The sequence below is a fragment of the Anomaloglossus baeobatrachus genome, chromosome 7, assembly GCF_048569485.1.
Source record: "Anomaloglossus baeobatrachus isolate aAnoBae1 chromosome 7, aAnoBae1.hap1, whole genome shotgun sequence".
Taxonomy (NCBI): Eukaryota; Metazoa; Chordata; class Amphibia; order Anura; family Aromobatidae; genus Anomaloglossus; species Anomaloglossus baeobatrachus.
The window spans coordinates 35,814,556-35,841,651 of NC_134359.1; the positions used below are offsets into that span (position 1 = coordinate 35,814,556).

Consider the following 27,096-nt stretch of genomic DNA (forward strand, 5'->3'; position numbering starts at 1 on the left):
TGGCCTGTTGGACGAGGAGGATTGGGATCTGGGGGGGGCGTGGCCTGGACGGCAATGTGAAGAGACCTGTTTGTGGAGCTCTCCTGCAAACTCCCTTGATAAATCCCTGAATACCGCTGTTATCACTGCCTCAGCCGGCTGTCAGGAAGATAAGGTGGTGAGGACTTATCTGGAGTGAGTCTGGTGGATGCAGAGAGGTGCCATGGTCCGTCACAGGCAAAAAGATAATGGAGGCGGGAAAGTCCCCAGCTCTCAGGATGGTGCCATGATAAGGCAGGAAGCTGAGAAAGTGAATGCAGCCTGTCAGGAGAGGATGCAGGTCGCGGCAAGGCTGGAGAAATTTGCCCGGACTTCAGAGAAATCACATCAGCATACAGATAACAGAGGTGAGGAGGGAGAAGACAATGCCAGCTCTGATGAGATGGGGGATGGTGAACAGCAGCAAGATAAGACAGGAGAAGTAGAGGAAGCACATAGTGCAGACCAGGCTCCAGAAAACCCCACTTTAAAGGACATTTTTGCAGTGGTGTCTTTTTGTAAAGAGGCTCTGACTTCCCTGACGAAGCAAGTTAAGGGATTACAGGCAGAGGTTGCTGACATTAAGAAAGACCTCAAGAAAGCAGACCTGAGAACAACGGCTGTAGAGGAGAGAGTGGGGATAACAGAGGATCATATTACAAAACTACAAAAGTCTGAAAAAACATTTGCACAGCAGATAGCTGAAATCACGGCAAAATATGATGATTTAGAGAACCGCTCTAGAAGAAATAACATCCGAATTGTCGGCATCCCTGAGAAAGCGGAAGGAAGAAACCCCACTGAATATGTAGAAGACTGGCTCAGGGGGAAAATGGGTGCTAATGTCTTATCCAAGCTCTATGCTGTGGAACGTGCACACAGAGTCCCGATGCAGCCACAACCAGCAGGCAGGGGCCCTCGCACTATGCTAGCCAAGCTCCTCAACTACAGAGACAGGGACACTATACTGAGAAAGGCAAGAGACATGGAGGATCTTATGATTGACGGCCAGAGAATTTCCATATACCCGGACTACTCCATTTCTGTTCAAAAGCTACGTATGACTTTTACAGGAGTAAAGAGGCGCCTGCGAGAGATGGGGGTGCAATACTCAATGATGTTCCCGGCAAAGCTAAGAGTGACGGCGTTGGAGCGGGTGCACTTTTTTACAACTCCAGAGGAAGCCATGCAGTGGTTGGACGCAAACGAAAAGCGGATCCGTTTGAAGGAATGAGCTGACTGTCTGAATCTGCAGTGTGTTGGAGAAGGCCGGCTGAGGCTCTACGACATCCTTAGGAGCTTACAGGGGACCCTTCTTGTTTTTTCTTTTTTTTTTTTTTTCTCCTTCCCTTTGGGATTGAGGTAGTATGCAGGGGGAATGCGAAGGGTTTGATGTGAGCTTCGCAGGACATGGGGACTGCCTAATTTGGCGCGGTGGGGGTATTTACAATTTGAGATTCCAGTTTAATTACTGTTCGCCATTTTACTGTTATATTGGTTGAATATTGAATATTGAGTGGAATATGATTATACATAGAAAGGGGGGGAGTGGAGAATTGTTGGAAAAGGGACGAGTTTTAAAATGTGTCTAAGAGGGGAAGGCGAGGGAGGTAGGGGGGAATTTAGTAGGGATTATGGACCAGGTTTGGAAAACCCGATGCTTCACGGGAGTACTCGAAAACAGGAAGTGGTGGGGAGTAGGAGGGGAGGGGAGCAGGGGGGGAGGGGGGAAAGGGGTAGGGTAGAGGCAGCATGGGGAGATACTACAAGGTTTGATGGTTTTACTGGGTGGGATAATGGGGGATAGAATTAAGGTGTTGAGTTGGAATATTAGAGGGTTATCAGATAGGTCTAGGAGAGCGGCAATAATTAAATATGTTCAAGACCAGAACCCGTCAGTAATATGTCTACTAGAAACGCATCTAACAAAGGAGACAACACGTGTTTTAAATAGGAGATGGGTGCAGAAGGCCTATCACTCCACCTTTTCCAACTATGCAAGGGGTGTATCACTGCTGATCCATAACTCTGTGCAATATGAAGAGATAGAAGTGTATGTGGATAAAGAGGGACAGTGTGTGGCCGTCAAGTGTAAAATATTTGGCAGACTCATGTGTATAGCTGCAATATATATACCACCTCCATATAAGTGCACCAAACTAAGGGAGATAAGGGAGTTCTCTGAGAAGGGGGGAGTAATCCCTTTTTTACTGGTGGGGGACTTCAATAATGTGATAGACCTGTACTGGGATAGGAGTAGTAGACCTCCAGGTATTCAGGATAGTTGTATGACTTCGTTTGGCACTCTTATTGGGGAACTTGGAATGGTGGATGCCTGGCGAGTGAGGAATGGGAGGGTATCCTGCTTCTCTTGTTATTCGGCTTCACATAACACTCTGTCCCGCATTGACATGGCTCTAGCTAGTGATCTGATGGATGCAATGATAAGTGACGTGCAATATCTGACAAGAGTGATTTCAGATCATAGCCCAATTCTAGTGTCCATACGACGGGGAACCCTGACAGGGGGAAGGAGGGGAGAGTGGAAGCTTCATCCAGCATGGATCCGTCATATTAATATGGGGAATATAGAACGGGATCTTGGGGATTTCTTTATCCACAACGAGGGTAGCACTGGTCCGCTGGTGGTATGGGATGCGATGAAGGCATACCTCAGGGGGCTCCTGTTCAGGGATATCTGTAAACGTAAAACACAGACGAGGCAGGATGAGAAAGATAGGCTGGAGGCCTTAGATAAGGCAGAGCTGGAAGCAATCCGGAGTACTACTACGGACGCGAAGCAAAATCTTAGGCAGGCGCATGAACAGGTTAATAAGATGCTTTTGGAGAAGGCGGTAAGGAAGCAGGCATTCCAAAAATTGCATTTTTATGAGGAGGGGGAAAAAGTTGGTCATCTATTATCGGTCATAGCTGCAGCTCAAAGGAGTAGTTCATTTGTGCATGGTATGGACACGGTGGAGGGGACACAGGTCACTGAGGTTGAGGCGATCCTTGAGGTCTTTAAAGATTTCTATCGCACGCTATATTCTTCTAGCGGAGAGATGAGGGTGGAAGAGGTGGACTCATTTCTTGAGCGAGGTGAGCTTCCTGTGTTGTCTGTGGTGGATAGAGATAAACTGGAGTCACCTATTACTATTGATGAACTGGAGGGCGCTCTGCATGGCATGAGCAATGACAAGGCACCGGGAGCAGACGGGCTACCAGTTGAAATTTATAAACAGTTAGAAGAAATCCTATTACCCAAACTATTGAAAGTCTTTGAGGTGGCGGAGGGGGAAGGTGTATTGCCTGAATCTATGAGAGAAGCAATAATAGTAGTAATTCCTAAGGAGGATAAAAATCCGAGGCTTCCAGACTCATATAGACCCATCTCGTTATTAACAGCGGACGTGAAGCTTCTGGCTAAGGTGTTGTCAAACCGGCTGACTGGAGTTATATCTAACCTAATCCATATGGACCAATCAGGGTTCATGGCCAATAGGTCGACAGCTGCTAATATCAGGAGATTGTACCTTAATCTACAGTTGCCGCCTGACAACCCTGGCCGGAGGGTGATCGCTTCGTTAGATGCCCAGAAAGCGTTCGATAGTGTTGAGTGGGGGTATCTGTGGAAAGTGTTGCAGCATATGGGTTTTGGCCCACGGTTTGTAAAGTGGGTGCAGCTGTTGTATAATAGGCCTACTGCTAAAGTTAGAGTTAACGGTATGACCTCCTCAGCGTTTGAGTTGCATCGGGGAACGAGACAGGGCTGCCCACTATCGCCGCTCCTATTTGCTATTGCAATAGAGCCTCTGGCGGCGGCCATTAGGAAAACAAAGGAGATCCATGGATTTAAGTATGGGCATTTAGAGGAGAAAATAGCTCTTTATGCTGACGATTTATTACTTTTCTTGGGGGATCCATCAGCCTCATTGGATCATGCCATGCAGATAATAGAGAAATTTGGAGAAGTTTCGGGACTGACCATTAATTGGTCTAAATCGAGCCTCTTTAAGGTGGATGGGGAAGTAGCCTGGACAAATGAGGATACTGGGGCTAACAAATTGAAGAATGTGGACGAATTTAAATATCTAGGTATCCAGATATCTCTGCCAGTAGAAAAATACATACAGGTGAACTTATGGCCGCTCCTTAAAAAATTGAGAACCAAGGTGGATGCCTGGAACAAGCTACATTTGTCAGTTGTTGGAAGGGTTAATTTACTAAAGATGGTAGTAATGCCTAAACTCCTATACATACTGCACAATGCCCCTGTTTGTATTTCAAGGAAAAGATTTAAAGGGATAAACTCGCTGTTTAGGGACCTGGTGTGGGGTAAAAAGCAGCCTAGGGTGCGATTAGAGACTTTACAAAGGCCGAAGGATGAGGGGGGTCTAGCAATCCCAAATCCGGAATTGTATTATATAGCGGCGCAATGTCAACACCTCAGGGGTTGGTCTGATCGAGAGAAAGATGGGGGCATTAAAGAAGTACTGGAATACATAGTGGGTAGAAGTCCATTGGTAATGGGACTAGAGGATGGTGCGGTGGGGCTCCTGGGTAGAACATCTCCTACAATGGCACTTATAAATAAGACCTGGGATAGGCTGAAAAGGGTGAGAGGGGTGACCCGGTTAACCAAGTTTACACCTATCTGGGATAACAGTAATCTCCCGGAGATTCAGAAAATGGGGAATATTGAGGAGTGGAGACGCAAGGGTGTAATATACATGCATCAGATATTGGACGGAGGAATTGTGAAATCGTTCCCGCAGTTACAGAGTGAGTTTCAGTTACCGGCGTCCGGCTGGCTCCACTACAGACAATTAAAACATGCGATTGCAGCCCAAGCGGCTAAACAAAGTGTGGCCATACAGACTGACCTGGTACTGGAGTATGTGTGTAAGGGCGGAGGAAGCACTAAAGGGATCATTTCTGGCACGTATAAAGATATACTACATACCTTTCTGTTAGAATACCCAATTAAAACTAAATCTAAATGGGAGGAGGAAGTTGGGCCGATAACGGAGGAGGTGTGGGAGAGTATCCTGGCGTATGTCCCTAAACTTTCCATGAGCGAACCGGCCAGACTGTCTCACCTATACGTGATTCACCGGGTATATAGGTCTCCCTTACTGATGTTTAAAATGGGGTTGAAAAGGAATTCGGAGTGTCCAAGGTGTCAGGGATCTGACGCAGGTATTTTTCACATGATGTGGTCTTGTCCGAGACTGGTCTCCTTTTGGACTAAGGTTATCCACAAGATAGGAAGAACATATGGGTGTGTCCTCCCCAGGGAACCAGTGATATGCCTATTGGGATATGTTGAGGAGCTTGGGGTGGAAAATACTATGAAAATTGTCATTGCTAGGCTGCTGTATGCGGCAAGAAAGCTAATCGCCAGGTCCTGGATTAAAAAAGACCCCCCGACCAGGGGAGAGTACATTAAAAGGGTGAAGTGTATTCTTCAGCTGGAACGGGGAGTGTATGAAAGAAGGGGGAATGTTAAAATGTTTGAGAAGCTCTGGTCTCCTTGGCTGCAATGCGGATAGGACGAGTGATGGACCAGTAAACTGATATGGGACGGGGATAGCCGTCTGAGACCTCTGATGTGTATGTTTTGTTTTATTTGTGTTACTAGTTGTTCCTCCTGCACAACGGGATGGTTCTATACTACAGTTGAAGGGTATTATAAGTGTGTACTATATGGGATGTAGTATCGGGGAGAAGTGTTGCTGCCGGGGTGAGGGAGGGGGGCGGGAGGGGGAGTTAAAGGGGTAATAGATGTGATAAATTTAATTTGGATGCCGATTTGTTATTCTGTTGTATGTACTCTGTTTTAATAAAAAAGTATCTGATTTAAAAAAAAAAAAGGATTGGGATCTGGCTGAGGGCCGAAAGGACCGAAACCTCGCTTGAATTTTTCGTTGCTGAGGTCTCTTTGGTTTGGGCTGGGGTAAGGACGAGTCCTTTCCCTTGGATTGCTTAATAATTTCATCCAATTGCTCGCCAAACAATCGGTCGCCAGAAAAAGGCAAACCGGTCAAGAACTTCTAGGAAGCAGAGTCTGCCTTCCATTCGCGTAGCCACATGGCCCTGCGGACTGCCACCGAATTGGCGGATGCTACCGCTGTACGGCTAGCCGAGTCCAGGACAGCATTCATGGCGTAGGATGAAAATACCGACGCCTGAGAAGTCAAAGACGCTACTTGCGGAGCAGAGGTACGGGTGACCGCATTAATCTCAGACAGACAAGCTGAGATAGCCTGGAGTGCCCACACTGCTGCAAAGGCTGGGGCAAAGGACGCGCCTATGGCTTCATAGATGGATTTCATTAGGAGCTCTATCTGCCTGTCCGTGGCATCCTTGAGCGATGAACCGTCAGCCACTGCTACTACGGATCTAGCCGCCAGTCTAGAGACTGGAGGATCCACCTTGGGACATTGAGCCCAACCCTTAACTACGTCAGAGGGGAAGGGGTAACGTGTGTCATTAAGGCGTTTAGTAAAGCGCTTGTCCGGAAAAGCTCTGTGCTTCTGGACAGCATCTCTGAAGTTAGAGTGATCGAAGAAAGCACTCCGTGTACGTTTGGGAAACCTAAACTGGTGTTTCTCCTGCTGTGAAGCCGACTCCTCTACAAGTGGAGTTGGAGGAGAAAGATCTAGCACCTGGTTGATGGACGCTATAAGGTCATTTACTATGGCGTCCCCTTCAGGTGTATCAAGATTGAGAGCAACGTCAGGGTCAGAGTCCTGGGCTGCGACCTCCGCCTCATCCTCCAGAGAGTCCTCAAGCTGAGACCCCGAACAGCGTGATGAAGTCGGGGAAGATTCTAAGCGAGCCCGCTTAGCCGGTCTGGGACTGCGGTCCGTGCCGGAGTCCTCCACGTAATAACTAGAGGCCACCCCAGGAGCACGCTTCGTCGCAGACCGAGAGGGGCCTGGGGGCGATCCCGCAGTGCCCGGGGCCTGTGTAAGGGCCGGTCTGGACTGCAAGGCCTCTAGTATCTTAGCAGACCATTTGTCCATAGACTGAGCCATGGATTGTGAAAGTGACTCAGAGAGTTTCTCAGCTAAAACTGCAAACTCTGTCCCTGCCACCTGGACAGGGGAAGCCGGCGGTTCTACCTGGGCCGAGGGTCCCACCAGTGCCCGAGGCTCCGGCTGAGCGAGTGCCACAGGGCCCGAGCATTGCTCACAGTGAGGGTAGGTGGAACCTGCAGGTAGCATAGCCGCACAAGAGGTACAGGTTGCAAAATAACCCTGTGTCTTGGCACCCTTGCTCCTTGTGAACGACATGCTGTTGTCTCCCAGGAGAGTGATCACTGAGGGTATATAGCCACAAGCTAACAATACAGCCGAACCGAGAAAATGTATACAAATATAATATATATATATACAGTTCGGCACCCTAGGGGGACCAGCACCGGGTGACCGGTGTGGCTTACCGACCGCTCAAGCGGTGTGTGGCCACCAGATTCCCTGCCTCGGGTCTCCCAGAGCTGCAGCCAGAAGTCCTCCACCGGCAGAATGTGTTTAAAACATGGCTGCCGGCGTTCACAGGGGAGGAGGGAGCCGTGGGCGTAACTAAAAAAGTGCAGGAATCTGGTGCCCCAGAGTGATTAGTGAGGGGGGAGGAGGACACCTAAAGTGTGCTCCAGCCCTCACTGTCGGCGTCAGGCCGACCGTCCCGCCCTTACCCCTGACTGGCAGGCCCGGGGGCGGGAGTTTAAGACACTAGGCCGCAAAAGCCGGGGACTAAATTTAAAACCGCGGCCGGCAAGCAGGCGCGGTCGGCGCGGTAGTCCCGGTCGTCATACCAACACAGCAGCCGCTGCAGCGTCTGAGGCCAAAGTGCTCCATGCACCGTCCCCAAGGGGACACAGAGTACCTGTTGATGCAGGGTCCTGTCCCTGATGATACTCAGTCTCCTGTCCGTCAGAATCCCACAGGGGCTGCGGAGGGAGCCCGGTCCCAGTGCCTGGATGACCGGTTAGGATCCCACTTCTCCCAGAGCCCCTAAGGGATGGGGAAGGAAAACGGCATGTGGCTCCAGCCTTTGTACCCGCAATGGGTACCTCAACCTTAACAACACCGCCGACTCAGTGGGGTGAGAAGGGAGCATGCCGGGAGCCCTGTTAGGGGCCCTCTTTTCTTCCATCCGATACAATCAGCAGCTGCTGCTGACTAAAATGGGAGCATGAGTGAATGTGTGCCTCCTTCAACACAAAGCATAAAAACTGAGGAGCCCGTGATGCACGGGGGGGTGTATAGGCAGAGGGGAGGGGTTACACTTTTTAAAGTGTAATACTTTGTGTGGCCTCCGGAGGCAGAAGCTATACACCCAATTGTCTGGGTCTCCCAATGGAGCGACAAAGAAATGGCATATCAATGGAATCAGGGTCTCTGCCCCAAGTTATGCTGCTCTCAAATTAAATAACAAAAACCTGCTGACAGATTCAAATTAATTCAAATGGGAAGGTCCCAGTAATTAGCCAGTAATAACCTCTCTATGGTGAAGTCAACCCTTTAAGTTCTTTAATTCCTATGAGTTCTAAATCTTCTAGAAATGTTTCCAATTGTCCCTGCGCCTTGGTGGTCTTTAGTGGACTGTCAATCATGGATGAGCCAATTTCACGCTCTCACAAGTAATAGACTAGACTAAAAAGTGTTGCTAGTTCCGGTGTTTGTGTTGTCAGTAACTTCATGATGATGAGTCAAGAAAATATTCCTCTTCCTTCAGAGGAGGAGAGCTAATTTACATATCTTTTTCCCTTGGTGCAGTGCCAAGACGGTGTCTCTTTGTAGGCCACCTGGTGATCTCTCCATGGAGTAAGAGTCCTCTGCTCTCCATTGATAGGTGTAGTGCCCAGTCCCGGAGCAGTGTCACCGCATGCTCCTGCTCTCATGCCTCGGCGGGGGCGCCATTTTCCTCACTTGCCCGCCAGGCCCATGCACTTCGGTCCTGCCTTGGGGCCTGCCACAGCTTCCTTCTGCTTCTTTGCCACATGCAGGCCTTCTGGGAGTGCCCAAAGGGTGCGCGTGCTGCCATGCCCCCTTTCATAAAGAGCCGGGGACCTATTACCCAGAAGTGACCCTTGAGGTCATCAATCACCTTGAAAGTATTTAAGGCACTTTTCCCTTAGGGGAGGTGCCTGAAAAATGTTGTCTTCTGTAGTGCGCTGCTATTTCTCAGGAACCGTACCCATTACTGTGTCTAGTCCTACATCACGTGTCCTAGTACCAGTTACCTGTACCTGCTAATTTGTGTCTTTTCCTAGAGCCTGCTGCTACTACCACCTCCATGCTGCCACATCTGAGTTACCACCAACGTGGTGCCACATCTGAGTTACGCCTCTGTACTGTCTTGTCTCAGTTACCACCTCCATGCTGAGTCACTATCTCCATGTCATTACATCTGAGCACATCCGTACTGGGAATTCAGAGACTCTCCTGTCCGTTAGAGTAGATACTACTGGTCCTAACAATCGTGCATTTAGGCCCCCTGGGGCTGCACCTGACAATCTTTGTATGGGGGTTAGCTCCAGGTTAGCTCCTCCAGGGGAGTCCGGTGTACGGTCCAGTGGGTCCACTCCTGGAAGCTTGCCGCTTCTCAGCAACCATAACAATAGGGATAGGAACCCACCAAAAAATCTGTCTGAAGAAGGGTTTTTTCTTCTTTTAAGGCTAATATCCATCATGCAAATTAAATCTCATAGGATATAATATCTATCTACATAGAATATCTTACGTCACTCAGTTGCTGGGACACTTTCTTGGCCATCTCAATGTCAGGTCGATCGGCCAGGGAGGTGAACTGAAGCTTCTGCTCATCTTGTCCCTTCTTGTAATTGATCTGTGAAGGATGGAAATTTATTACGTAAATTCCGAAAAAAACGCCAATATGGGAATTAGGTTTTCATCGTCCGTGGATAAAGCACATATACTCCAAACACTGGAAGATTGTCGTGGCCAAGCTGTATCCACAGATAATGCACAATGCAATACGTGACATTAGTTAATGTAATCACCCGGATATACTATACGATAGACTTTATTGATCCCGAAAGGAAATTATGGAATATACTTACATCACTCAAAGATTTCTGAGCCTTAGCAACTCTCCTCAGTTCAGGACTATCCGAGTAAGGGAAATACGTTGTCTTGTCCTCTTCCCAATCTGCTGTGTACAGTTTCTAGAGAACAGATAAAGAAAAAATAACCTTTAGTGGTTAGACTCTCAGACCTAGGAGGAACATGGTCTTCACCCCCATAACATAAAATAACAATAGGGCTTCCGGTGAAAAATGAAGGGATAGAACAAATTCGTAACACTTGCCTTGCTGAACAATGAAGAATTTTTCACTGCCTGAACAAGTTCAGGAGCGTCAGGGGGCAACAGGTACTTTTCCTTAGTATCTTCCCATTTTTGCTTGTACAAAACCTAAAATCACAAAATAGCAAGCGACTTTAATAAGTAACGACCTTTCGGATGGTTAATTAGGATGAACATGCCTACCGAGGATATGGATCACTTACCTTGCTCACTTGTTGAGAGACCTTTTTAGCATGCTCTATATCTCTGGCTTTTTCATCAACGTGACAATTGGTTCTGACAGTATTACCATCCATACGGTACTTCACCTATGACAGGATGGGAAAAGACAAGTAAGAGTTTACTTAGTAGGGACATGTGTTAAATACTTGTAGAACCAAAATAAGTTCACTGATGACCCAACAAGACCATCCATATAAAATCCCTCAGATACTCGACTTCTAACATGACCGCTCTTCTACTTATAGACCCATAGGTAGGATCACTTTGGTACCTACAGAACCATCATTTAACAACTAATACTTTTAGACCATTGATAAGATCACGCCGATACTTTCAGACCCTGATAAAACCCCTATAGTACTGAAAACCATCCCGTTATGAATACTCGTATATTTTTAGACCCAAAAAGAGACTATTTTAATACGTGATAACCTCACTAAGATTACTCATCTACGTGTATAAGGTGGATTAGTCCATTCGGGTACATAACTCCATCACATATGAACACTCATATACTTTTAGACTCAAACTAAAGGCTGCTTTACATGTGTCGATTTCTCGTGCGTTCGCATTTGCGATCGCAACCGCCCCCATCATTTGTGCGGCACGGGCAATTTGTTGCCCGTGTCGCACAATGCAGTAACCCGCCGTCACACGTACTTACCTCCCGAACGACCTCGTAGTGGGCGGCGAACATCCACTTCCTGAAGGGGGAGGGACGTTCGGCGTCACAGCGACGTCACACAGAGGCTGACTAATAGAAGCGGAGGGGCGTAGATGAGCGAGACGTAAACATCCCTAACGATATCACTAACGATGCCGGATGTGCGTCACTTACGATGTGACCCCGCCGACATCTCGTTAGATATATTGTAGCGTGTAAAGCCCACTTAAGACTAGTTTGATACTTGAGGCCCAAATAAGACCATTCCAACACTTGTATATTAACATGTACTATTTGAATATTTGGTGACCCTGAATAAAACAATGTCAATACTCTTTTTTTTACTTAACGGCCTTCAGCTCAATCTCAAGCCATGGCGACTTGATGGATGAATGCTCTGTAGGAAGATTGATGTTGTGCAGTCTAGATAGGTACACCAGGTTCTTCTCCACCTAAATAGGTCCACCAGTTTCTTCTCCACCTAGATAGGTCCACCAGATTTTTCTCCACCTAGATAGATCCACCAGGCTCTTATCTACCTAGATTAGTTCACCAGAGTCTTCTCCACATAGATAGGTCCACCAAGGTCTTCTCCACTGTTTTATTATTTGTATCAAGCCATCAGGTTGCTTGTCTTCCTCTTTGTCTTGTTCCTTCTATTCTTCCAACCATGATGACCTTCTCCAGTCCAAAGTAGGCAAGTACTAGATTGGTGATCCTTGCTTCAAGTGACATGTATGGCTTAATTTATTCCAAAATTGATTTGTTTGTTCTTCTTGCCATCCATGGTATTGATAACCTCCTATTCCATCACCACATTTCAAAGGCTTTGATTGATCTTCTTTCTTGTTTCTTTATCATCCAGGTTTCTCATCCATATGGTACCACAGAAAAGACCAGACTATGTACGAGCCGTGTCTTCGTCACCAGTCAAATATTGCTCAAATTGAGGCCCTGCTCCAGTGACTTCATTGTTGATTTGCCCATAGCTATTCTCCTATTGACTTCCAATGTCATCACTACATCTTGAGTGATCATTGATCTGGGTAGGATGAAGTCTTTTACAACTTCCAATTCAATACCGTCCGTCTCAAATGTGTCCCGGTCATACTTGGCAGTAGTCAATATCTTTATCCTCTTTGTATTGAGTAGGAGTGCCATGTTTGAGCTTTCCACCTTGACACTTCGGACTAAAGGCCCCTTTAAACACTGCAACATCGCTAGCGATATTGCTGTAACGTCACCGGTTTTGTGACTTAATAGCGACCTCCCCAGTGACATTGCAGTGTGTGACACGCATCAGTGACCTGGCCCCCGCTGTGAGGTCGCTGATTGCTACAAGTCGTTCAGGACCATTCTTTGGTCCTTTGTTTCCCGCTGCGCAGGATGTATCGGTGTGTTTGACACCATTACAACGACATCGTTAGCGACCCAGCCCATAGCCGTGCTAGCGTTCCCTTTCCAGCGAGGTCGTTCTGCAGGTCCGTATCGCTGCTGTGTCGTTGGCCAGATCTGCCTGTTTGACAGCTCACCAGCGACTGTTAGAGACTTTCCAGCGATCCCGGCCAGGTCGAGCTCGCTGGTGGGATCGCTAGAAAGTTTCAGTGTGTAAAGGGGCCTTAAGTCCTTCATTCCATCTATGTTTGTTGCTATCAATGTTATATCATCTGCGTATTTAAGATTGTTGATGATTCTTCCAGCAATTTTGATTCCTTCTTCTTTTTCGACAAGTCCAGCCTTCCTGAAAATACTTAATAGACCAAAAATAAGACCACTATACTTTGTATATCTCGAATAATACTACTCTGATACTTGTAAACCTTGGATAAAACCACCCTAATACTTAAAACCCTCAGATATGAACTCTTAGGCGGGCTTTGTACGTTGCGACATCGCAAGCCGATGCTGCGATGTCGCACGCGATAGTCCCCGTCCCCGTCGCAGGTACGATATCGTGTGATAGCTGGCGTAGCGAAAACTATCGCTACGCCAGCTTCACATGCACTCACCTGCCCTGCGACCGTCGCTCTGGCCGGCGACCCGCCTCCTTCCTAAGGGGGCGGGTCGTGTGGCATCATAGCGACGTCACACGGCAGGCGTCCAATAGCGGCAGAGGGGCGGAGATGAGCAGGATGTAAACATCCCGCCCACCGCCGTCCTTCCGCATAGCCACCGGCGGCAGGTAAGGAGATGTTCCTCGCTCCTGCGGCTTCACACACAGCGATGTGTGGTGCCGCAGGAACGAGGAACAACCTCGTACCTGTCGCGGCACCGGCATTATGGAAATGTCGGTGAATGCAACGATGATACGATAACGACGTTTTTGCGCTCGTTCATCGTATCATCTAGCATTTACACAGTACGATGTCGAAAGTGACGCCGGATGTGCGTCACTTTCGATTTGACCCCACCGACATCGCACGTGCGATGTCGCAACGTGCAAAGCCGCCCTTAGGGGCACTTTGCACGCTGCGACATCGGTAACAATGTGTTACCGACGCTGTAGCGATAGTATACGCCCCCGTCGCAGGTGCGATATCTAGTGATAGCTGCCGCAGTGAACATTGTCGCTACGGCAGCTTCACACGGCACATACCTGTCCTGCGACGTCGCTCTGGCCGGCGACCCGCCTCCTTCCTAAGGGGGCGGGTCGTGCAGCGTCACAGCGACGTCACACGGCCAATTGAAGCGGAGGGACGGAGATGAGCGGGACGTAAACATCCCGCCCACCTTCTTCCTTCCTCATTGCAGCCGGGACGCAGGTAGGAGATGTTCCTCGCTACTGCGGCTTCATACACAGCGATGTGTGCTGCCGCAGGAACGAGGAACAACATCGTAACATCGGTCATTTCCAAATTATGGAAATGACCGACGCTACACTAATGATACGATTACAACGATTTTGAGCTCGTTAATCGTATCAAAAAGGCTTTACACACTACGATATCGCCTGCGACGCCGGATGTGCGTCCCTTTCAATGTGACCCCACCGACATCACACCTGTGTCGTAGTGTGCAAAGTGCCCCTTACATTTTAGAGGCTTGATGATCACCGAATAAAATACTTATAGACCCAAAATAAAAATCATCTTCATTTTTGTAGACCTGGGTAATACCACTTTAATACTTTGTAGACGCAGCATAAGATCACTTTGATACTGAAGACCTAGAATATAACCACTCCTGGTACTTGTGGATCATCAATAAGACTTGTAAGACCATTGTAGATTTGAGTTAATAATATCTTAATATTTTTAAAATCAAGATATTTTCTACGTGATTACTATAGACCCCGACATAAAATACTGACACTTATTGGCCCATACGATGCAACACTGATCACGGATCTGTCCCGTATCAATTTCAGATATGCATGAAAATTCCATATTAGTCCAAAATGAATGGGAATATGATAATTGCATTTGCAATTCTAAAAAGATTGAACATCATGTTGATAAAAAAAAAAAACAACAGCATAAACAAAAAAAATAAACTTTTTTTATATAAAGAAACTGACTTACCTCACTTAACTGGCTTTGGGCTTTCCTGATCCTCCTGAGTTCGGGAGTATCAGTAGTGACGGCGACCGGCTCTCCCTTCTGCTTTTCATATTTCTCTTTATATTTGTTCTAAGACATAAAATATTTATTTAATGGCACCAATTTTTCTAACTTTTTACCAAAATTCTACGTTCATAACCGGTGATTGTTTTAAAATGTTCCCTATCATTTCCAAAAATTCACAATAGAGAAAAGTGGAAAATTTTAGGTCTGGTTGAGCAGGTAGACCTGGAAGCAGATTACAGTAACCGGCAAATGCTTGAGATTGCATGAGATAAAATAGGGAGGTTCCGCACTATTCTTGATGCCCAAAAATACAAAACTGGGGCTCCAAATTGGCACAAGGACAAAGCCATTGTGTGATCAAAATCCGGACGACAAAGGCTCCAAATTAGGACAAGGACAAAGCCATTTTATGATCAAACTCCGGATGACAGAGGCTCCAAATTGGGACAAGGACATAGCCATTGTGTGATCAAAATCCGGAGGACAGAGGTGTAGCGCCCCCGAGACCCTCAGGGCACTGCAGGGAACTGCATCCTCTTGGGGTTGCAGCACCTACCCCCTGGGACCTGTAACACCAGTGCCAGTAACAGCAACACACACCTGAAAATCCCAGTTACCCCACTCAACACTGGGCATAGAAGGGTTAACAGAAGGGATTAGCCAGCCTGGTGGGAGGGTGCAAGTGAGTCTGTGAGAGAACAGGGAGTAGTCTGTCAGGATGTAGTGAGGAGAGCAGACGTGAATCTAGTTGGGTCCGTGTAATGGTGACTCAGGGACACAGGAGTCAGGTTGCCAGCCAGGGCAAGCGAGTACTTCTGGGCAGAAGTCAAGACCCCAGAGACGGTACGAGGGAGCACAACTGGAATCTGGGCACGTATGGGGCACAGGGCCCTAGGTCAAGCGCAAGTTTTAGACTGTTTGGCAAATGCTTGCTCGGTGAGGGCTCTTCACGGGCCTCACTGACCTACAGATCCGGGGGAATCAGCAGTAAACTAGGATCGGGGTTCGGACACTTACCTCCTCACAGGGTCCGCACTGCCAGCCGAACGGACAGACTGCTGTATGACAGCCGGGGGACCCCCAAAGTTCCAAGCTTCAGGGTCTCAACTACACTGAGCGTGGGAGGGAAAGAGCAACCTGAGTCACTATCTAGCACTGGCAATACAGGGACCGGAACCAGCCGTCCAGGGTCCACAGTGAGTAGAGACTGTTAAAGACAACCTGGTGTGGTCTCCATTATTGCTCCACTACATCTCCCAGGCACAGCCCTACCTGCGGACGGCCTACCATCACAGCTGCCACTACCACCAGCCCTGGGAGTACCCACATTAAGCAGCGGCGGTTCTCCATCATTAACCGCAACCTGCAGGTGGCGTCACATGACAAAAACTCTTATCTCCCCTGTAAATACCCCCCATTAACAAAAGGGGCCCAGAGCACGGAACTGGGCAACGACCACCAGAGTGACATTCCCATTTGTTACCGTCCGGCACTGAGTACCCCCTTCTCTGGGCGCTATAGAGGCTCCAAATTGGGACAAGGACAAAGCCATTGTGTGATCAAAATCCGGTACGACCCCCATACTGCACCCACCTGACTGAACATGTCTTGCATTTTCTTGCTATGAGCAATGTATGGCGTCATAAACTTTGACGTATCCACCTTTTTCTTAATTTTCTTCTTCTTCTCCTCACTAGAGTCCGGTGCCTTCTCAGCATCAGGCTTGGGCTAAAGTAAAAAAAAAAAGAATAAAATAGTCAAATTTTGTATGTTATAAAATCCCTCTTAGGGGTGCAGTGAACTGCGGATTTTGAATGTGGCCACGAGTGATAAAGTCTACGCATATATATTAGGTATCGGAGTACATGGGTATTGCCCAGTTCTCTTATGGGATTGACCTTGGTGCAACTAATTATACAAAATGTATTGTAAGATCTTTATAGAGAAAGACCGCAACAAATGTGCAAAAATAACTGAGAAAAGGCTGATTATACCCCGCTACTTTGGACTACACTTTGATGGCACTTTTTTCATTTTAGGTGGACACCTTTTACATTTTTCAAAGAATAACTAGCGATTGCAACAACATTGTTGTGGGTTTTTAAGTCTTTCCCCCATACCCTGCTCCTTGACCTCCTGGGAATGGCCAACCTCTCCTGGGAACACCCATGTTCCACCCTAGAGCACCAACTTTTGGGGGAGGTTTATATAAACCCCAGCCCTTTCTGCCCAAGTGTAGCTATAGGAGTTAGGCTAAGTTCACATGTCCTGTAGTAATCCGTTAGAACGGATCCATTGGGAAACTGATTTCTGCCGGATCAGTATTTTCTTAACATGGAAGTCTATGAACAACGGATAGCTATTTAGCCATCTGTTGTGCTAGCATTTTCTAAACAGATCCGTTACAAATGGCGGATAAATAGCAATCAATTAACAGATCCGTTGTCCATGGGCTCCACATATTAAAAACCAATCTGGCTGACATCCATTAATTCACAAAGGACTAAAAAGTTGCGTTTGCGCAATTTTTTTGCAATCAGATCTCTAACATATCCGTGATAACAGATGAATGAAGATTTTGCTGACAATAATCTCATGTGTATGAACCTCAATAATATATATAATAATATTTATTCAATTATATAACTGTTGGCTGACTCCCATGCCTCATCATACACATGCATGCTTGATTCAATTGAGCGTACCTGTGTTTTGAATGGAGAGGAGCTTTCAGATATCACTGGCAGATACTTATCTCCCTGACAACAAAACGATTGGGCATTCAAAATTAACATGCCCCATCCATCTTTTCTCCAACATAATCAGACGGGGGAGAGAACTGGAGATAGCTGCAGTTCTTGGCCGTGACCACTATAGAGCTGTGTCTTAGCAGCTCCGGCCATTGTTCATACCTGGTACCATCACTGATGCTGCTGTCGACTGGGTGGCCTTGTGACGGACCCCCCCCCCCCACCTGTCTGATATTGAAGGCCTAGCCATCAATATAATTAACTATAAAAATGCTTGTATACTTTAAAGAGGACCAACCACCAGGATTTTCCTATATAACCAAAAGCCAGTGCTATACTGGTGCTATCATGCTGATTCTATACATACCTTTAGTTGTGAGATCGGATGTATACTTTCTGAAATACAGGCAAGTGAAGTTTGTGAAATGCACTGTTATTTGATTGATAGCAGCTACAGAATATCTAAACGGTGGGCCGGGTTTTGATAGTTATTCCCGCCCCAGTCTGCCTGTCTGTCCTTCCTCCCCTTGTTTCTGTTATTACAGGGGGAGGAGGGAGGGAGGGAGGAAGGACAGGCAGGCAGACAGGGGTGGGAATAGCTAACAAAACCCGACCCACCTATTAGATATTCTGTAGCTGCTATCAATCAAATAACTGCATTTCACAAACTTTACTTGCCTGTATTTCAGAAACTATACATCCGATCTCACAACTTAAAGGTATGTATAGAATCAGCCTGATAGTGCCAGTATAGCACTGGCTTTAGTTTATATAGGAAAATCCTGTTGGTTGGTCCTCTTTAAGGCAAAGTCAACTGAATCTGCTGAATTCGGTAGGACCAGGTAGACCTCATATCATTAGCCAGACAACCCCTTTAATTATAGTTGTGCTAAACTAATTAATTTGGATTTATTTTTTAAATTAATTTATATTTTTGTAAATATTTATTTATATAGAAGACATTAATATCTAGACATACACAGACGTATACACTGATATATCACACAGCCAGATATGAAGCTTTATGCATATATGAAATAGCGACATTGAAGAGATTAGCAGAACAGATGAGACCTGCAGAGAAGATGGACAGTTAATATCAACGAGAAGTTGGAGCTTTGCCATAAAGGAGTTTTCCGTTTTAATTCAAAGAAAAAATGTAAGTTCTGCAACTTTCTAATACACTTTTAGCTTCATCCCCTCCATAAAATCCCTCTTTTTGCAGCCAAGGAATGAATAACCTGTCTTGATTATGTCGTTGGATGGTTCTATGCTTTACACGCTGCGATATCGCTAACGAATTATCGTCGGGGTCATGGTGTTTGGGACGCACATCCGGCGTCGTTAGCGACATCGCAGCGTGTGACACTTATGAGCGACCTTAAACGATCGCAAAAGTGACAAAAATCGTTGGTTTTGGAGAGGTCGTCCAAACACCAAAAATCGTTGTCTCGTACGTAGCGATGTTGTTCCTCGTTCCAGCGGCATCACACATCGCTGTGTGTGACACCGCAGGAACGAGGAACATCTCCTTACCTGCCTCCACTGGCAATGCGGAAGGAAGGAGGTGGGCGGGATGTGACGTCCCGCTCATCTCCGCCCCTCCGCTTCTATTGGACGCCTGCCGTGTGACGTCGCTGTGAAGTCGCTATGTCGCCAAACGCATCTCCCCCTTAAGGGAGGGATTGTTCGGTGTCTCAAGCGACGTCGCTGAACTGGTACGTGCGTGTGACGCTGCCGTAGCAATAATGTTCGCTACGGCAGCGAGCACCACATATCGCTCCAACGACGAGGGCGGGTGCTAACGCTAGCATCATCGCTAGCAATCGCTAGCGGTGTAGCAGCGTGTAAAGCACCCTTTAGACACCAAAAATAGTGAGAGATTGAAACCTAAAAAGTTTTTGAAAGTTGCAGAAACTTTTTTCACATTAAATCGGAAACCCCTTTGGTGCAAGCTGTGAATATGTGCATAAATGATATGGCTGCTGCTACATGAATAGCTCACCAATAACGCAGTAACATTGCAGCATTGAACATACGCGGAAGATGAAGGTAATGAATGAACATGATAATTAACATGATAATGAACATGAAACAGGATTACATGATAATGAACATGATAATGAACATGAGAATAAACATGAAACGGGATTACATGATAATGAACATGATAATAAACATGATAATGAACATAAAACGGGATTAATAGCAGCTGAGGTGATAGTGAATGAGTTATCCTGTTTTGCTGGCAGAGATCGGACATCGGCGTGCCATGTCCAGGAGAATGAGGGTTAATATGTATTGCATTTTCTTGCTTAAATCTTCATAAAGCTCCTGTTATAAAGGATTTTTCCATTAGAAAATACTGTGAAATGTATATGGACTGATGGAGCAACCTAGACATTTTAAAGAATGCAAATAGGAGCCTCTTCATTTGAGTTGGGGAATGTCATAGACTATGTTTTGAGGGTAAAATGTAACGCTTTGCTTTATAGCTATTCGCTAAAAAAAAAAGCTTACATTAAAGTCAATGTAGCTGGGAACGGATTTGTTAATACAGACTCTTATTGTGGACAGAGAAAGAGACACACAGAGATACCCAAACACACAGAAAGAGACACACCCATAAAGAGACACACACAGAATGAGAAACGCAAACAGAAAGAGACACACAGAAAGACACACACATAGAGAAAAAGGCACAGATAGAAAGAGACACACACCGAAATACACACACACACCCCCATAAAGAGACACACACAGAAAAAAAACACACACAGAAAGACACGCAGACAGAAAGATACAATACACAGAAAGAGACACAGAAAAAGACACACAGATATAAAGAGAAACACACTGAAATACACACAGAAAGAGACACGCAGACAGAAAGAGACAATACACAGAAAGAGACACACACAGAAAGACCACACATACACACACACACAGTAAAAGACACACAGATAGAAAGAGACACACTGAAATACACACACAGAAAGACACAAAATACACACACACAGAAAGAGACACACAATGAAATACACACACACAGAAAGAGAGACACTTAGTTACTATCCCGGGCAACGCCAGGTACTACAGCTAGTTGTACGTGAAAACTTGATTTAAACAATATTTAACTTTCTGATGATAGCTTCTCTTTTAAGGTATTAGATACTATCCACTTTGGCCCTGTAGGGTATATGGAATTAGGAGTTGGGCCCAATAGCCCTTGAAGTCCCTTCCAACTATACCATTCTATGATTCTACAACCCCTGGCAAAAATTATGGACTCATCTGGCTCTGAAGCTGTTCATTCAGTTGTTTACTTTTGTGCCATGTCTGTGATCTGCTTTTTTTAAACAAAAGTAAAGTCATTTCAAATCTCAACTTTCTGGCTTTAAGAAACGCTAAAAAAAATCATGAAAACATAATGTGCAGCCAGTGACTGTTACTTTTAAAGACCAAACGGGGGGAAAAATTATGGAATTCTTCAATTATGAGGAAAAAATTCTGGGATCATGAAAAACAAGCAAACAAAAGAACACTCCAGTACATCACTAGTATTTTGTTGCACCACCTCTGGCTTATATAACAGCTTGCAGTCTCTGAGGCATGGACTAAATGTGTGACAAACAATACTCATCATCAATCTGGCTCCAACTTTCTCTGATTGCTGTTGTCAGATCAGCTTTGCAGGTTGGAGCCTTATCATGGACCATTTTCTTCAACTTCCACCAAAGATTTTCAACTGGATTGAGATCCGGACTATTTGCAGGCCATGTTATTGACTATATGTGTCTTCTTTCAAGGAATGTTTTCACAGTTTTTGCTCTATGGCAGGATGCATTATCATTTTGATAAATGATTTCATCATCCCTAAACATCCTTTCAATTGATGGGATAAGAAAAGTGTCCAAAATTTCAATGTAAACTTGGGCATTTATTGAAGATGTAATGACAGCCATCTCCCCAGTGCCTTTACCTGACATGCAGCCCCATATCATCAATGACTGTGCAAATTTACATGTTCTCTTCAGGCAGTCATCTTTATATTATTTAGATTTTCTGTATTTAAATCCTATTTCCTTTAGGCAGTTTCTTACAGTTCGGTCACAGACATTGACTCCAGTTTCCTCCCGCTCATTCCTCATTTATTTTGTTGTGCATTTCCTGTTTTGGAAATCTATTGCTTTAAGTTTCCTGTCTTGACGCTTTGATGTCTTCCTTGGTCTACCAGTATGTTTCCTTTAACAATCTTCCCATGTTGTTTGTATTTGGTCCAGATTTTAGACACAGCTGACTGCAAACAACCATCATCTTTTGCAACATTGCGTGATGATTTACCCTCTTTTAAGTTTGATAATCCTCTCCTTTGTTTCAATTGACATCTCGCAGCATGTTGGAGCCATGATTCATGTCAGTCCACTTGGTGCAACAGCTCTCCAAGGTGTGATCATTCCTTTTTAGATGCAGACTAACAAGCAGATCTTACTTGATGCAGGTGTTAGTTTTGGGGATGAAAATTTACACAATCATTCCATAATTTTTTCCTCATAATTGAGTGTTTCCCTAATTTTTCCCCCTGTTTGGTCTTGAAAAGTAACCATTACTGGCTAGCACATTATGTTTTCATGATTTTTAGCGTTTCTTAAAGCCAGAAAGTTGCCATTTAAAATTACTTTAGTTTTGTGCCGTCTGTGATCTGCTTTTTTTAAACAACTAAATGAACATCCTCAGAGCCAGGTGATTCTATAATTTTTGCCAGGGGTGGTAAGAGGGGATTAATAGGGCCAGTATACAGACTAACTGCCATTAACTGCTCCTGTCGTAAAACGCACTCATTTATGTGGCACGTAAGGATTCACCAAGCAGCTACCCAAAAGTAAACAGCCGATAACAGGAGTCTCTGCATTAATTCTCAAAAATTGTATTTTTATATTTTAATATATAGGACATTAACCAAATATGATTTTTATTTCTTTATTTTAAAATGACAAATGGGGAGGATTTTAATTTTTTAACTATTTTTACCTTGTATTTTAGTCCCCTTATAGTATGGGTCCTAGATCTATGATCCCTTGATTGCAGAAACCATGTGGCCCTTCAGCAAGCCTCAAAACTAAATAATATTACATCACCAACCCACATTCAGTAGAGATTTTTTTAACTAGAGGTTACTTTTTTTGGTCCAATTTGGTTGTTATGCGCTTAGAAAAGTTTTACCATTACGGTCAAAGTTTTTCCGATGGAAAAATCACAGGGAGCAGAGAAGATTAAGAAGAGGGCGAAAAATGAAGGATTACTTTGCTTTCAGTGAACGTCTGCTGAGTTGTTGTGGTTGTTACCTCCTCCATTCCCCCTTCTTCAATGATTGTCTCTTCATAAGAGTACTATAAAAAGATGGTAAATCCAGACACTCAGAACATGGTGGTTACAGTCACATCGGACACTTACCGGAGGAGCTACAAACCAGGCAAACAAAAACATTATACACAGGTCAATCAGAAAATAATAGATAGTATTTAGCTTACGCATACCGGTGAGACTGGAGTGGTCATTTTCCTGACTACCAATATTTAATGACATACTATGCCACAGAAGTCCAACCAAACTAAAATGTTCATTTTACTTTAACCCCAATTGCAAATGTATAAGGATCTGTCTACATTACCTTTTCCATTTGGGCGTGAGTGGTTTGATGGCAAAGCCACCTATGGCCCACAGAGAGAGATTTGCCATCAAAAATACAGAATTTTCAATGAAATCCTCAAGAACCCATTATAGGTCCATGAGGTCCATCAGGATTTGGTGGAAAACATTTGAAAATTGATCCATCACACTGTTTATGGTCAACCTTAATCAGAGTTTGGCTCCACCATTTCAGCTGATGACCTTTTTCTTTGAAACGCTGGGCTTTCCAGAGAAATATATATTTGGAATCTGGGGTAGGGGGTATCAACTAGTACAAAAGGGCAGTCCTCTGTGGCCTGTCCCAAACCCTGCCACATTCCCTCTACATATATTTATCAGTTATTAAAAGGGACCACGGCAAAGCGGCAATGGACCAATCTCTTGGACTAGTCTTCTAAGCCACATAGTCCCATGCCAACTTTCAGAGTAAAACATACCTGCTTGAAATGATGGACCCAAACTCTGATTCATAGTGCCTATGGTTTGGGCAGAATGTATCAGTTGTCCCTTTCCCTTTACGACAAGCTCAAGTGTATGCAGACGGTGAACCCAAAAATCAGGAGGAGTAAGGGTGGACAAGAAGAGTATATGGACCCCTTAACGTCTAATAGTTATGTTTCTCTATGGGTACGTATACACGATTATTATTATTTATTATTATAGCGCCATTGATTCCATGGCGCTTTACAAGTGAAAGAGGCTATACGTACAACAATCATTAACAGTACAAAACAGACTGGTATAGGAGGAGAGAGGACCCTGCTCACGAGGGCTCACAGTCTATAGGGAATGGGTGATGATATAATAGGTGAGGATTAGGACTCGCTGTGTCCTGGACGCGGCGGGTCCTTACCTGCAGGGCCACTTATATCCTACGTAGGAGAACGCAGGAGACCACAGCTGCTCATGCTCAAGATCGGGGATCGGGGCGCTGTAGTTTTATGGTTGTGTTCACCCTATGGAGGACGCATGCAACCCCGCAGCAAAGAATTTACATTCTGCGGCTCAGAAAACCACACCGCAGGTCAGTTTTCGCTGTGAGCAGCAGACGCACAGTGGGCATGAGATTTCTATAAATCCCATCCTCTGTGCTTGTACTGTACATCGCAGCAAATTTGGACGCAGCTAAAGCATGCTATATCCAAAACGCTGTGAACACTGATGGTGGGCACGTAGCCTAAAAGACCATTAATATTTGGAAGTTATGCAATTAGTTAGATTGGTTCCTTACAAACAAGCTAATATACAGTTGAAAAGCTGCTTCTAGAGTAAACAAAACAAAAAATAGGGGGTCCATAGCTAACATGTAAATTAACAAATTTCACATATATATATGGCATGTCCATCCCCAAGTACATCCATAGATGGTTCCTATGAACATTTACATGGACATTACAAGTTATAAACCAAAATTGCAGCACTTAGCTAACTAAATTAACAAAATAAATAGATAAATGCTGATGATAAATAAAAAAGTACAATAAATAAGTTAGATGTGGTAGATAAATATATAGTTATATAGAATTGATAAGCTATTTTTGAGAATCAAACCCATGGTCCACATAAGCTTGAATCACTTTTTCCGTTTTGCACAATGAGATTTCTAAGTTGGCTGTCACTTTTTCCTTGACACACCTAAAATAAATTTAGAAGTGCTTTCATTGGGGATTACATGTATGACATATGCTTGTGATGACAGCATATTTCTAATTTTCAATGGGTTAGATAGCCAAGAGTGCTCTGCCATCTCTGATGCCTGAAACGTTTACAGGGATTTAATGTTGTGTCACTGGGCTATTACCACTATAAAGGATTACTGACATGTGTCCAGCAAATACTAGATTTCAGTTACATCATTGGATATTAAGGTACTGCATTAACGTTAATGAAAAAAAACATTAGGAAGTTGTTTACTGCAATAGAACTATATAAAGGGGCTAATGTGGCCCCATAGCGGTACCTTAAAGATTTGAAACAAAAACACGAATATTGAGCTGAAATCTAGGCCATAAATATTATATATAACATATATAGCCTAGCTTATGTATTTTGACTATAATAGTCAAATTACATAGCAAAATATAAATTAAATTAATACAATATACAGTACTATAACTGATAATTTTTTATAATTTACCATTGTTTCAATCTAAAAAAATAACAGTGACTTTTTATAGTTATTTGTATAAAGGTATTTACAATAGACTAAATTATTCTTTATGGTTACATAGTTGAATAGGTTGAAGAAAGACCTAGGTCCATCTAGTTCAACGTTCCTCCACCAATTATGTTTTTATCACTAAATTTATAACCGACAATGTTGTGTACTCATCCAGCCCTTTTTTAAAAGTTGTTATAGTGTTAGCCATTACTACCTCTTGTGTTCGGCATTCCACAGTCTGACTGCTCTAACTGTAAAGAACCCTTTCCTATTTAGCTGCCAGAATTTTATGAAAGGTCTTCCCCCAGAAACCGTGAAAGTTGATATCCAAAATCCTTTCTGCACAGAGGAAGTTGAACAGTACATTGCATTAGTTATTTTTACTCTGTAGTCATCCGGGTTCACCAATGTAGCTCTGAACTCCAGAACATCGGAAGATTCTAGAACAGCCATGACCATGGATTTCATGCATCAGCAAATACTTTCTTTTACCCAACTGCTCTTAAGAGATTTTTTTTAGATATTGATCCTAGCATGTGTTTGGTCCATCCACATAGGACAATTAAAATTGTATCATATATCAAGGACCAAATACTATTATGGAGTGATGGCTCCAACTGCATCAAAAGCTGTGCACATATTCATGGCGTCAGTACTTAATAAGAAAGTGGCACCATGCGCAAATCATGATACACATTTTTACTGTAAAATTATATAAAAATAATATACTAAAAAAATATATTAATATGCTAAATGAAATATTTTTTTAATCATCTATTATTATATTTATGTTTCTAATTGACACTTTATATTTTCCCAAAACATATCTCAAGTGGAAATAAATACTAGACTTTAAATAAAATCTTTCATTTTGGATGAATTTTTACAGTTTGCAGGACCATTATTATATACAGCAAATGCTAGTTTTAAACTCTTATGCAACAGTAATGTTACAGGGGATGGTTCAAGCTGTCTAAAATTGCTCCCTTTCTTCCATAAGTTCCTCGGGGGAGGTTCTTCTTGTACATTGCATCTACAGTGGAACCTTGGTTAATGAGAACAATCCGTTCTGGGACTGTGCTTGTTAACCAAGTTACTCGTTCAGGAAAACAAGATTTCCCATAGGAAATCATTGCAATGCAGACAATTCGTTCCACAACTTTTTAAATGTCTCATCCTGGTCCCCTATTGTGCCATTCCACACACGTATAAACACGCACAAACACGCACAAACACACACAAACACGCACAAACATGCACGCACACACACATATTATGCTCACCTTACCTTCCATTCCATCGCCGGCCTCCTGGATCTTGCAGTTCGCCAGTACAGGATGTGTATCGGGTAACCATCGCGACGAGGGAGGAACTTCCGCTGCCAGAGCGCTGACGTCAAAGGCAGGAGCCGCTTGCCTCTGATTGGCCAGCGCTGCCTTTGAGTAGCGGCTGACAGCGAACGTTCCTCCCTTGTCGCGATGGTTACCCGATACACATCCTGTACCGGCAAACTACAAGATCCATGAGGCCGGCGATAGAACGGAAGGTAAGGTGAGCATAATATGTGTGTGTGTGTGCGTGAGTGTCTGTGTGTGTTTGTGTGTGTTTGTGCGGACTGTAAGAGCGGGTCAGAGAGCGGTGGATGTACGAAACCGGAAGTGTGTGCGATGAGTAATTTGCTCGTACGGC

General features: G+C 44.6%; 1 protein-coding gene across 16 annotated transcripts in view; it reads right to left on the minus strand.

Annotated features, from left to right (window-relative positions):
* The window catches only part of NEB (nebulin), a 265,748-nt gene that overhangs the window by 228,687 nt on the left and 9,965 nt on the right, over nt 1–27,096 (minus strand). For 15 of the 16 annotated variants that reach the window (XM_075317196.1, XM_075317191.1, XM_075317208.1 and 12 more), the window contains exons 4-10: nt 22,859–22,945; nt 16,399–16,533; nt 14,761–14,868; nt 10,557–10,661; nt 10,357–10,461; nt 10,109–10,213; nt 9,769–9,873 (exon numbers count right to left, since the gene is read on the minus strand). In XM_075317196.1, the coding sequence (XP_075173311.1) occupies nt 9,769–9,873; nt 10,109–10,213; nt 10,357–10,461; nt 10,557–10,661; nt 14,761–14,868; nt 16,399–16,533; nt 22,859–22,945 (750 nt within the window). The remainder of the gene's footprint in view (nt 1–9,768; nt 9,874–10,108; nt 10,214–10,356; nt 10,462–10,556; nt 10,662–14,760; nt 14,869–16,398; nt 16,534–22,858; nt 22,946–27,096) is intronic. The other variant, XM_075317192.1, reaches the window with a different exon arrangement.